This window comes from Misgurnus anguillicaudatus, chromosome 1 (assembly GCF_027580225.2).
Source record: "Misgurnus anguillicaudatus chromosome 1, ASM2758022v2, whole genome shotgun sequence".
NCBI lineage: Eukaryota > Metazoa > Chordata > Actinopteri > Cypriniformes > Cobitidae > Misgurnus > Misgurnus anguillicaudatus.
The window spans coordinates 6286342-6299839 of NC_073337.2; the positions used below are offsets into that span (position 1 = coordinate 6286342).

General features: G+C 42.5%; 1 protein-coding gene across 1 annotated transcript; it reads left to right on the forward strand.

The window, feature by feature from the left end:
* The first annotated feature begins 3154 nt into the window (after positions 1–3154).
* Positions 3155–10354, forward strand: LOC129432511 (scavenger receptor cysteine-rich type 1 protein M130-like). Its single transcript, XM_055190966.2, has 3 exons — positions 3155–3724; positions 3817–4116; positions 9927–10354. Exons 1-3 carry the CDS (start codon positions 3544–3546, stop codon positions 10274–10276), a joined length of 831 nt encoding a protein of 276 aa, XP_055046941.2. The 5' UTR covers positions 3155–3543; the 3' UTR covers positions 10277–10354.
* Positions 10355–13498: the final 3144 nt, after the last annotated feature.

Sequence of the window (13498 nt, forward strand, 5' to 3'; positions counted from 1 at the left end):
GGGAATGAGCCAACACTAACACAATGTCCATCAAATGATTTAGGAACAAGCACCTGCAGCCATGGGGAAGATGCTGGAGTCATCTGTAACCGTGAGCATAAAATCTATGGATAAATATTGTAGTTTGCCCAATAATTTAAACTCTGTTAGTATTTTTTTATCATTCTAAACATGTTTGCTAGCAAAAATGGAGACATTGCAAAGAATCTCCATGCAACTCTTTTCCAATGAGAGAGTATTATGACCTATTGTAAATGTAGGCAGAGTATGACAGAAATATAAATAATGACAGAATTTACAAGAACATTTAAGCATTTTTAATAACATGTACTTTATTCATGTTTAGCTCCTGTAAGATTGGTGAATAGTGAGAACTCATGTTCTGGACAAGTGGAGGTTCTTTATAATGGTACATGGGGAACAGTGTGTGCAGATTACTGGGACTCTGCTGATGCTACAGTGGTGTGTAAAGAGGTCGGATGTCCGACTGGTGCTGAAGCAAAGAAATATTCTTACTTTGGACCTGGTGTAGGAACAATATGGATGGATAATGTTCATTGTACAGAATCTGAATTGTCACTAAAGCAATGCAGATTTAATGGATGGGCATCACACAACTGTGATCATTCAGGTGATGCTGGAGTCATCTGTCGAGGTTAGATATGATACATTTTTTTTACTTAAGTGACTGCTTAGAATATTTGATATTGCATAAAAACAATCTTGCTGAAAGCATTAAATCTATGCTCAAAGAACTGAAATCCAATCTGTTTTACTTATCAGCGAACACTAAATGTCACAAGCAGTCTCTGCTGTACAAAAAAAACCCCATAATAAATATGCAGAAATAATACAAGTATTGTAATATAGTGTAATTTATCTTGTCTGTATGTAGTATGTTACAAAAGTTTAACAGCCCAGTGTTTTTTGCGGTTCAGCGCCAAAAAGGAGCCGTGTTCTGGCGCAAACCATCCCTGATGCTCCTGACATCATTGTAGCGCTTGCGGCGCAACGTCCTGGGGAGGCCAGCTGATGAGACAATTGTGGCTATTTCCTCGCATGCCTGTTTAACGGACGCTGATTTGGGCGGGTTTCTCCCATCCCCAAACAAAACAACTTCTCTGTCTTTGACTGCTCTTACAAGAACGTCGGTCTCCTCGGCTATGAACCGCTCCTGGTGTGTGCCTGGTAAATCCGTCATAATAATAGCAACTCGCCATGGAACTTGCGCACTTGCGTTTAAAGGGAATGTTGGATGACGTTCTGATTGGTTTATTTCACGTTACGCCCAAACCACACCTATGAATAATGAACCTACTTCAGACCAACCCCTTATTGATTTGCGCCTGGCGCAAGAGTTATTTTTCACGCCGGGCAAATAGCAACAGCGCCCAAGATCCGCCCACAAAGTCACTTGCGCTTTGCACTTGCATTTCAGATCGTTAAAATAGGGCGCTTACTGTTTTTGTAGGCCATCAGACTTTAGTTGGAATGGGCATCAGACCCATGGTTTTTAGAACGATGCCTGCAGTGGACGTTCTGACAGGACCTCACTAATCTACCACCACAAATGTGATTACCAAGTTCTGTGATTTATTTATTCTCCACCATGAAATTTCGTCAGTACCAAGATAAAAGATATATATTCATGTCCTCCTACCTTTCATTAGTGCCCAGAGTTTAGTGGAAGCACACCCACCGGTTGAATGTGACATAAACCTCCTTCAAACAAGTTAATAGCAAAAATTTAAGGGGCCTGCTACAAAGGAAGCTAATGTTAGTGTTAGAATAACGTAACAGTTGTTGTTTTTTCGAGGCACGCTGTACATAACTTCTAGTCATTGACTACACGCGCCCCCCTGCCACAATTACGCGGTCATTATGTGGGAAACACTGCAGATATATTTAGAATAAGTTAAATGCTAACGTTATAGTTTGACCTCTTATTAATGTTCGTGCTCTTCCACTAATAAACATGGTATCAGCTTTGTGGCTAATCCAATATAGCAATGCATTAGCGGCTGTAAATGATGATATTACAGAATATTTAGAAGTGAAAATGATATGACCGTTAGCTAGAACTACCACACCATTTTTATATACAGTGTATGAACTAAATCTACAATCATTTCACATGACGAACGACAGACTCACCAGTAAAACAGTACATCTCATGCCGGGGTAATGCTCTGCCACTGGCTTGGCTGATAACTTTCTTCTTTAGTGGATTTCTGGCCCAGTTGTCAACTGGGGAGTTGCAGACCTCCCTCTGGTGGGCAAACTATGCAACACTCATAACATGAGTAAAGCATGAGACTCTTTTTCTCATGTTTCTTCGGCCGTTATAAATGCCGATTTAAATGCAATTAGTTCATTACGGTTGATAATATCGTCTGGCCGATACATCGGTCAGGCTCTACTGTAAACTATAAACAACTCAGGACTAAAAGCTCAAAATATCAAACACTTCCGGTGGTTGTTCTTCACGTAGTTATTGTCGTATTTACAGTAGTAAAAACATACTACAAATATTCAGCGAAGAGTGAATATTGCATGACACACATTACAACGCATGCTGAAAGAGATTTTTGACACAGAATTTGGATGTGAGTACCCGCGATGTCAGCATTGCTACATAATGCTGAATGGGGTTATTAATAAAGCATACATAATTTTTTTTGCCTTTCTAATGTTTCGCTTGTATAACCACAGATGTTATCTTAGCTAGTATTTATGATTTATACATTATTCGGAAGTATATCAACAACAAAGGAATAACACTGTTATTAGCCCTGCTGGGAAAAAAACAGCATACCAGCAAGACCAGCATATGTTGTGTTTAGCACCAGCTAAATCAGCACCAAACCTGCATAATTCCCATGCTGGTCCATGCTGTTTTTTTCAGCAGGGTAGTGCAATTTTTGGCTAAAACTACTAGTGTAGAAGTTGACATGTTTTGTGACACTGTGGCACACAGCAGTGGTGGCTAGAAGTACTGTCTTTAAAAAGACACATTCATGCGTTTTTAAATGTCATTATGGTATTAAGTGTTAAATCTAAGTTATTTTATATGTAAAGTAAATAATCATCAAAAAATTAGCTGTGTTTTTTTAGCTGTTTTGGTAACGAACATCCCTGAAAATCATAGTTTCACTAGAAATACATAATGTGTAACATGTTTCAGAAAGATGTTTGTGGAGACAAAGGCGAATGAAACATCACCCTGTTTGTTTTCTTTATTCGAAAAGTTTTGTTGTCATAAATGATGGAGTATTATAATAAGTTCATTCCACTTTAATCAGAAAAAAGTCTGTCAAACTGCTCTCACACTTTTTGCAGAAATTGCAGAAACAAAGTTGAAACCATGACTTTAACAAATTGACACATAATCAGTTTTTTTTTATTTACTCTCATTTAGATGTTAGACTGGTAAATGGAGCTAATCTGTGTTCTGGAAGAGTGGAGGTTTTATATAATAATCAATGGGGAACGGTCTGTGATGCTGACTGGGATTTAGCAGATGCTGCAGTGGTGTGTAGTAGCATGGGTTGTGGGATTCCTGTAGCAGCAATGACCGGTGCTTCCTATGGGCAGGGTTCAGGACCCATGTGGCTGGATGGTGTGAGTTGTTCTGGGATTGAGCCAACAGTAAAAAATTGTCCATCAAAGGAATTAGGAACAAGTACCTGCACCCATGGACAAGATGCTGGAGTCGTCTGTCGAGGTAAGGTGAAATAATCTTTTATGGCTAATAATGATACAATGTTGAGCCTGAAAGAGCTTATACTGTATGTGAAACCCATTTTTTGTGTGCAGATATAAAGGTGGTGAATGGTTCGAGTCCATGTAATGGCAGACTTCAGGTTCTTTATGATGATCACTGGGGTGGAGTTTGTCACACTGGCTGGGGTCTGGATGAAGCTGCAGTTGTGTGTAAAGAGCTGGGCTGTGGTGGTGTTGTAGAGCTACAGTCATATGTTGGTCCATTTGATGGGCCAATATGGATGGATAATCTTACATGTACAGGAAAAGAGTCGACATTGCGGGCCTGTCCATTTACTGGATGGGGTGTGAGCAGTTGTGCGGACGGTCTTTATGCAGGAGTTGTTTGTAATGGTAAGATCATTTTACATTTTTCTTTCTAAGTCATAGAGCATATATGTATTGTACATGAATCTTGTCATTAAAGCATCTTACTTTTTTAAAGCTTTAAACTTTAAAGGTTACGCATCTTTTGTCAAAACATGCCAAATGTTTACTTGAAAGCTGGGCAATTTTACATTGATTTTATTATATTGTTTTTACTTCATCAGTCTTGTATTTATTCAAATTTGATAGTTGGTGGTTGTTGGACCGGTGTGAATTGGCCTTTAAATGAAAGCTAGGAAAACATGTTACCTAGTGACCTCTAGGGATAAGGAATTAACAGGCAAAAGGCAGTGTTACATTTAATTGAATTCTATTTATGCATCACATCACTTTAAAATACGGTAAATGTCCAAAGATACAACCCTATATCACGAAATTGCGTGACTATTTCACGCATGGACCAGTGTGACAATGTCACGCTTTGCTGCGTTTGAGCGTGAGCATGTCATGCTTTCTGTTTGTCACTGTCACGTATTGGTTACTCAACTTTTTTGTCCTATTTTCAAACCATTGTCGCTTCGGTTTAGGGTTAGATTTGGTGCTTGTGTTATATGTCACTTTAAGTATTTGTCACTTTAAGTATTGGCTTATAAAAAAAAAGATACAATACTTATTCTTTTATATTTTCTAAACTTTAAAGTGTAACTAAACCCCTGTTCAGAGCCTGACTCCACCCACTGACAATATTTGAAAAATGCAAGAAAAGTGGGCAGATCCCAACGGAAATAGATGGGACGAACTAAGCTCGTACCAAGTGTGTGGTGAGATTGTAACAAGTGCGTGGTGAGCTTGAACCTGCTTACGTCACGAGTTATTTTTTGGACCCAACATCCAATAGGAAAATTTAACTGCAGTAGCCACCGTTCAACCTGAAGAGGGCAGCACTCAGACGTTTTTACACCATATATTGTAGTATTGAAACACTTTATGTTCAAATGTCAAAAAACGTACTAAAATCAAGGAACAGCACTAATAAAGCATCATTCTTACAGATCATTAACTAAAAAAAGTTGGATTAGGGTTTAGTTACTCTTTAACCAATTGTCACCTGACGTTGGGGTTAGAGTTTGTTTAGGGAAGGGTGTCATTTTATGTAAATCTAACCCTAAACCGAAGCCACAATGGTAAGAAATTAGAACAAAAAAGTTGAGTAACCAATACGTGAAAGTGACACAAACAGAAAGCGTGACATGCTCACGCTCAAACGCGGCAAAGCGTGACATTGTCACGCTGGTCCATGCGTGGTCCATGCATTAACCAAAACAACTCAAAGAAATCAAAAAGAAGTCCCGTTACAACGGGGATGGAAACCCAATGCGCAAATCGGAAGTACATGCATCTGTGTTCTCGTAAAGACAATACGTTCACTAATGCTCTTGAACACAATACCTCACTAATAAGGGTCTTACGAAGCCAACACCCTGCCTCAGTACACTCGTAGCAGTGTTAATTTGTAGCAGAAAATAAATAACTACACAGAAGTTCCTATTCACATGGTTATTCAGCCCACCATCATATATGAATATACAATGGTGGTTCACAATCAAAAAGAGCTATACGAGAGGTACGGTTCAGATCGTAAGCAAACTCAAAATGAGGCACACAATTGGAATAAAGATGGCTATACAAGAGGTACGGTTCAAACAGTGGTTAAACCCAACATGAGGCACATTAAATTGGTGATTTACTGGGAGCAAAATGACCTAGTACTGGTCATATGACAGTAAGGATCACCAGTAGTTAAGGGAATAAATCAAAAACAAAGAAATAAATCAAAAACAAAAGTGCATAACACAAGTAAAACCCATTACTAAGTAACTCAATGTCATATACATAATCAGGGAGAATTCACGCGAATTAGACAGTATTACCCTTGCTGATACAAACACCGGCAGATAGTGAAACCCAATACCTCGAGTCGAAGTAACGGTGGCCAAAAGGGCTTTTCCCTGAGGCGGGTAACGGTAACTTTGTCCACAGACGAACGACACGTAAAGTCTTCCTTGATAAACACACACACTGACCAGGAGTACACAGCATCTACCCTGCCGTAGGCAAAACGGCAATTCAATCGCCATTGGCAACGCAGGAAGCGGCCCCCCGTAGGCAAGCAAACTGGCGAGTAGTGGTGAGCAAAACATTCATAAAGTTTTCCCCACAGGCAAAACAGCAGCGCTGTCACACACTTGAGCCAAAGCCCTCTCTGTTCCCAGACGGTAATTGGAAAGGCCAGTTCAACGCAGCACGTAAATTTCAGTACACCAGCTCATATGAAACAACAAATAAAACGCACATATCTGAGGTGGCAGACAGCCCACGCCAACAACCAAGTAGCCAAATGGTCCTATTGTCAAACAGAGTAACATGAGCAAGCGCACCCATAAAGTTAACAAAAGATCGACACACCATGCAAACGCACATTCCTAGGCAGAAACCATGAATCGGGTCCCACAAGAGGGCAGAGCCAAAGATGACGCATCACCAGGTAGCCCCAAATCCTGCCTTTATACAATCTTCACCCCATCACGTGACTTAACAAACCAATGCCCTTCCTGGCTCTGTTACAGTAAGATAAAGCTAATCTGTAATGACGCTAGTAGTGACAATTCTCTCAGACCAATCAGTGATCTACAGTGTTTTCACGGCACGTTTTAGTATCAGCTCTGCACACTTGGAATCTCAACTGAGATGGTGCTATCCAGTGGAAAACCCCACAAATGTTATCTTACCTGACCCATGGGTACTATGCAATGAGTTTGCCCTCATTAGTTGCAGCTCCCCCCTTGTTTAAGCAATCTGGTGTTAGGAACCACACAAGTCAGGAATCCCAATGCAGAGGGTTTTAATATGTAAACACAATATCAGTGGGTATGTATATAACACTCAATGTCTTCATGTAAATGTGGTGAAATCTGTATGGCAAACACTCAGGAATATCAGTAGGTATGTATAAGAAATAACACTCTTCATGTAAATGGGAAATGTGTGTAGCAAAAACTCAATGTCTTCAGGAATGCAATGAAGAGCAGGAAACACAAGGTGGGCGGGACTCCACGATCCGTTCGGGAAAGTCACTAGAGTGGGAAACACAGCATTTGCCGTAGGACATCCACTCGCACATCCGACATCCACAACAATGATATCCTGGGGAAAACACAGAGAGATCTTCCTGGCGGAGCACAGAGAGAGAGAGAAACTTCGGACTCTTCAGCTGACCAAGCGCTGGATAGCGCACGATCCCGGTCAGCACTAGCCACTGGACAGCGTCCGGTAAAACCACAGAAGAGGAGTATACCAGCAGAGATGGTGGGCGACGACAGATAACAATCCACAACTGAGTGAAAAACGGGACTAGGAATCTATGGGGCAAAGGCAGCAGATAACACAGATATCAAAACAGAGATCTATTAAAGCCAGACAAGACTAGAACTAGCAACGCTAGCGGGCACGGACATACTAAGACGAACTTGCAAAGAACAAAGGAAACGAGGGGAATTTAAATCAAACCGGATTGGACAATAATAAGAATCAGGTGCGGGACGCAGGTGAGAGAAGTCAGAGGTAATGAGATCACCAGGTGGAAGACGCGCACGTGTGGAGCTGTCAAAACAAAAACACAACACATAGTGAAACAAAGACAAAGCAGCCAATAAGACCGAAATCATAACATCTGGGCTTTGAAGTCCTTAACAGGTGGCCATCTTGCCCCTAGCTTCCCACCTGATGACCTGGTAGTTATAGTTCTTGCCAAGACACCCTATTGCTTCAGCCATCTTAAGGGGATGTATTTTCCCTATGGCACATGTGCTCTCATGATGACGCACCGAAAATTAAGTAGTGGCTGTAAAACCCCAATTTTATTGTTTTATGCAGTTTTGATTTGTGGGCACTGTGGAGGAAGCCCCATGCCCTCTTTGGCTAATTAAAGACCACTCTTGCCACTGCATACTGGATCATCTGTAGGGGTTTGGTTGTACCAGCTGGGAGTCCGGCCAGTAACACATGCAATAGTTGAGTTTGGACAAGACAAAAGCCTGGACTAGGACTTGTTTGGCATGCTCAGATATGAAAATGTCAAATTTTTCTAATGGTGTAAAGGATTAATATACAAGAGCGGATCTCACGAATTTCCGTGGCATAGTCACGGAATTTTGTGCTCATTTTTCCGTGGCATTCTCATGGATCTCCGCATTTTTCCGTGGCCCTGCTACGGACTGTCTTTTTCCGTGGCATTCTCACGGATTGGTTACTCAACTGTTTTGTCCTATTTTCTTAAAATTGTCGTTTGGTTTGGGGTTAGAACAACTTTCTGTTACATAAAATGACATCCTTACCCAAACCCAACTCTAAACCTAACGTCAGGCGACGATAGTTTAAAATGCATACAAATTTTTTTATAAACCAATACATTAAGTGGCATCCTTACGCAAACAGCAAATCTAACCCCAAACCGAAGCGACAATTGTTTAAAAATAGGAAAAACAATTGAGTAACCAATACGTGAAACTGTCACGGAAAAGAAAGTCATGTCAGGGGCACGTAATATGGTGGAAATATGTGACAATGTCACGCAAAACTGAGCAAAATAATGCGTGACTATTTCACGGAAATTTGTGAGATCAGGTAGCATGATCCTGCCTCAAGACAAGAGAAAAAACAAGAACAAGAGGGCAGAATCATGACAGAGATGGGTGGGTATGGGATCTAATTGGCAGGTAGTCGGGTGGTTAAAAGCAAGACCTTGGAGACGTCCGCTTCAGTTGGAGAGAAAAAGAGGGGAGCGGGCATGTATCAGAAGAACTGCCTGCTGATAGTGTTTGTTTTCTTCACAAAGAAAAAAAGCAAAATCGTCAGCTGTTGAGTCAGATGAAGGTGGGGGGGGAACCAGGTGGACAAAGCAGAGCAAAAATGATTTTAAAGAGAGTATGAGAGATTTTGTAAACAGCGGAACACAGCGTAATGATAATGAAATAACATGACATGTTTTTTAACTATGAGTTGTTGCTCTCTCTCTCTTCTTTAAATATTACTGTTACAACCCCAGATGTTTAGAGGTATAAGGGTTATAACAAATCAAAGAAAATAACCAAAAAACAAATTTTAGCTAATGTTAACCTTTTAAAGGGATACTTTACCGATTTAGCATTCAGCTTTGTATCTGTAGAAACCCGGCAGTATTACTGAATGACCATGTTTCCCTCCATCATTTCCCCCTGAGAGGAGAGATATCTGCATTTTGGTTCTGCAAAAAAGTCCTCCGATGATGCAAAAATCGTCATATTACATCATCGGAGGACTTTTTTGCAGAACCAAAATGCAGATATCTCTCCTCTCAGGGGGAAATGAGGGAGGGAAACATGGCATTAAGTAATACTGCCGGATTTCTACAGATGCAAAGCTGAATGCTAAATCGGTGAAGTATCCCTTTAAGCTCTTTAACAGAAACAAAGATGAGATAAATCTTAAGATTCTGCAGATTTTGCCAAAGGTTTTCAGCAAAAATAGCAAAAAAGCCTGAAGATTCTGTCTGGCTGTGCTTTAATTAATAATAGAATGCTTAATTAATGTAACAAAAAATCACCAGCACAGGTATGTAGATGTAGAATAAGAAATTCACTTACAGCTATTAATATAAAGAGATAGGATGTAACCACAAATTAAAGCATAATTGAATAATGTGTAACGTGGGGGGGACTAAATAATTTAGCAAAAATATAAAACAGCAATATTTTTATGTGTAAGATATTTAATTATGGTTTTCATCTGCTTTCTTTTAGATGTTCGACTGGCAAATGGATCTAATCTGTGTTCTGGAAGAGTAGAGGTTTTACATAACTATCAATGGGGAACAGTCTGTGATGCTGGCTGGGATTTAACAGATGCTGCAGTGGCGTGTAATAGCGTGGATTGTGAGAATCCTGTAGCAGCGACAACCGGGGCTTTCTTTGGGCAGGGTTCAGGACCCGTGTGGCTGGATGATGTTATATGTTCTGGGAATGAGTCAACAGTGATGGATTGTTTGTCAATGGAACTAGGAACAAGCACCTGTGGCCATGGAAAAGATGCTGGAGTCATTTGTAACCGTGAGCTTAAAATCTCTGTTGCATATATACACACAATAATTTAAACCCTGTCATTATTTATTTGCTCTAGAAATTGCCATTCTAAACCTGTTGGCTTACACAAATAAAGACATTTTAAGGAACCTTCATGTGACTCTTTTATAATGACAGATGTATGACATAATTGTAGGTAATTCCTTGACTATATCCCCCCAATCACATTTGTCATCTCACATTTTCAAACTGGTGAATTTGTCATAGTTTGGTTGCTATGTAATTTCTTTTAATTTTTTGTTTTTCACATGAAAATAAGAGCTTAAATCTTTGTAACAACATGAGTTGACTAAAAATGAATTACAAGAACATTTGAGCATTTTTGATAGCATGTCTTTTATTCATGTCTAGCTGTTGTTAGGTTGGTGAATGGAAGTAACTCATGTTCTGGACGAGTGGAGGTTCTTCATGATGGTACATGGGGAACAGTGTGTGATAATTACTGGGACTCTACTGATGCTGCAGTGGTGTGTAAGGAGGTTGGATGTCCGACCGGGGCTGAAGCTAAAAAATATACTTACTTTGGACCTGGTGTAGGAACAATTTTGATGGATGATGTCAAATGTACAGGAACTGAAATATCACTGAAAGAGTGCAGTTTTAGTGGATGGGAATCAAACAACTGTAATCATTTATCTGATGCTGGAGTCATCTGTCGAGGTACTGTATCATAGAATCAGTGTTTTACCTAAGCAGGGGGGGGCACATTTTAAAGCACCTATAAAAACAACCACAAGGTTGACCAAAGTTCTGTACATTAGAAACAATACATAAAAGGAACACTTCAAAGCAACAAAATAAAATACACACAAATTAATTAGTTTGTTAAACACCGTAGATAAAAAAATAATTTAAGCTTAAATTTAAACATGGAAAGGGATGGTACCATTCGAATAGACACTGGTAAGTTGTCACATAGTTTTGGGCCAGCCTTTGCAAAGGCTCTGTCCTCTCTATTTTAACTTAGTCCTGCAGTAAACCAAGACCCCCAGACTTAAGTGATCTAGTTGGGTTATGAGGGAGTACCAAAAAAGAAATGTAGTCTGGAGCAAGGCCATGTAGACATTCGTAAACGAAAAATAAACTTTGTCTTGCAGCTGGATTCTGAACGAGTTGTAAACACCCAGTAGATGAACTATTAGCTCCATAATAAAGTGAATTACAGTAGTCAAGACTTGTGGTAATCAATGCGTGGATAACGGCTTTGAAATTCTTAAGGAAAAGAAAAGTTTTAACTTTAGCCAAATGGCATAGTCCTGAGTCAAAATAAAGTGCCATGGTTTTTAGCGCATGGAGTAACATAAGAACATAAAAAGCCTAGATCCAGATAACCATGATCATAAGTCATGTGGTCCAAAAATTACAACTTTAGTTCCCTTTCAGTCGGTCACTACGACGTCACGTCGTGACCGACGAATTGGGAACCGCTTCGCGGGTGACCTATCTACTTCGAGAACTATCAGAAACGCCAATGAACTTGGCATGCAGGTATTTGCATAATGCCGGCGCCACCCCACCAGGTGCGTATATAAGCCGCAGGTGCATAATACCAAATCAGCTTTAATGCTTCGAAGCCGGCAGACATCTGCTCTCGAGAAGCTGTTTAAACTGATCTTCGTAGATCCTGTCTCTAAAGAGGGAAAAGAAAAAATCGCAGCTTGCTGAAGTTGGTTGGGCAAAGACACCTCAGCGGAGGCTTGCAGTGTTTTCTCCACCTTTCTCTCTCTCTCTCTGTCTCTTTTTTTATGACTTGAGTTCGAGTGAGTGCGTTTGCCTCTCCCTGTGTGTTTCACCAGCTCGCACAAAAGAGTGATTTCCCTAAAAGAGCAGCACGTTTGAGCTTTGTGTCTTTTTAAAGACAGCCACTCATTCGTGTCACGGTCGGGGTCGTCTTTTTAAAGATGGATTTCCGTCCGTGCGCTGTTTCTGGATGCGGTGTGTTCATCGCCCCCCCGGGATGGCCACGAGCGTTGTCTTTCGTGTCTGTGGCTCCAGCACGGAGAGGCAGCGTTGCGTGATAGTTCATGCTCCGTCTGCGAGGTCATGACTATGGCGGATTTGCGGAGACGAGTGTCGTTCCTCCGGAAACGGCCCCCGCCTTCCAAGTCTGGTGCTGCTAAGGGCGCAGCTACCAAACTTGCGAAGGATGACCTCCGTATAACGGTGCTGGGTCGGTCTGCTGGTTCGTCCAGTAGCTCCCAGCGCCCTGATTTGTTGCCAGCGGAGGTCCCGATGGAGACGAGCGGCCCGTGTTCTACGGTGTCCTCGCGCTCTGTCGAGCCTCCACCTGATGCGATGTTCTCCGTAACGTCGGAGGGGGGGTTGTCAGCCTCGGACGTCGATCCGGATCCGCTCCCGGCTTCGGGCCAGGTTGTGGGTTTTGCGTTCGACCCCGAGATGGCAGCCATGCCCGCTCGGGCGGCGGAGGCGGTCGGCTTGGAGTGGACTAAACCTCCCCCACTCGAACCGTCCCGCCTCGATGATTGGTTTTTCGGGTGTGCCAGGGCTTTTCAGTCCTCGCCCCTGGTGCCTTTCTTCCCCGAGGTGCATGAAGAGCTGACGCGGTCGTGGAAAACCCCGTTTTCCGCCCGGAACCGGCCGTTTCAGCCTTCACCCCTCACCTCTCTCGAGGGTGGAGATGCCAAGGGGTACACTGGTATCCCGTCAGTGGAGCGGCCGGTCGCGATGCAGTTGTGTCCGGCCGGTGTCGCTTCCTCCTGGCGAGACCAGCCTACTCTCCCCTCACGGGCCTGTAAGCAGTCTTCGGCGCTGTCCGGTGCTGCTTACAAGGCTTGTGGGGAGGCAGCCTCTGCCCTGCATGCCATGGCATTGCTGCAGGTTCACCAGGCTAAGGCTCTGAGGGACCTGCAAGAGGGAGGTCACGACTTGGCGGAGTTCTCTGAACTGCGTGCGGCTACGGATCTGGCGCTTCGTGCGACCAAGGTCACCGCACGCGCCGTCGGGCGTGCGATGTCTACCCTGGTAGTCCAGGAACGCCATCTCTGGCTGTGTCTGGCGGACATGAAGGATGCTGATAAGACCCGGCTCCTGAATGCTCCGGTTTCCCAGACCGGCCTGTTCGGCGAGACGGTCGAGGAGTTTGCGCAGCAATTCTCCGCGGCCAAGAAGCAGACTGAGGCCATCGCTCAAATCATGCCGCGTCGGAAGTGTCCTGCGCCTGCCCCGTCCATGTCTGCGCCTCAGCCTGCTCCTCGCCGGGGGCGTCCTGCGGC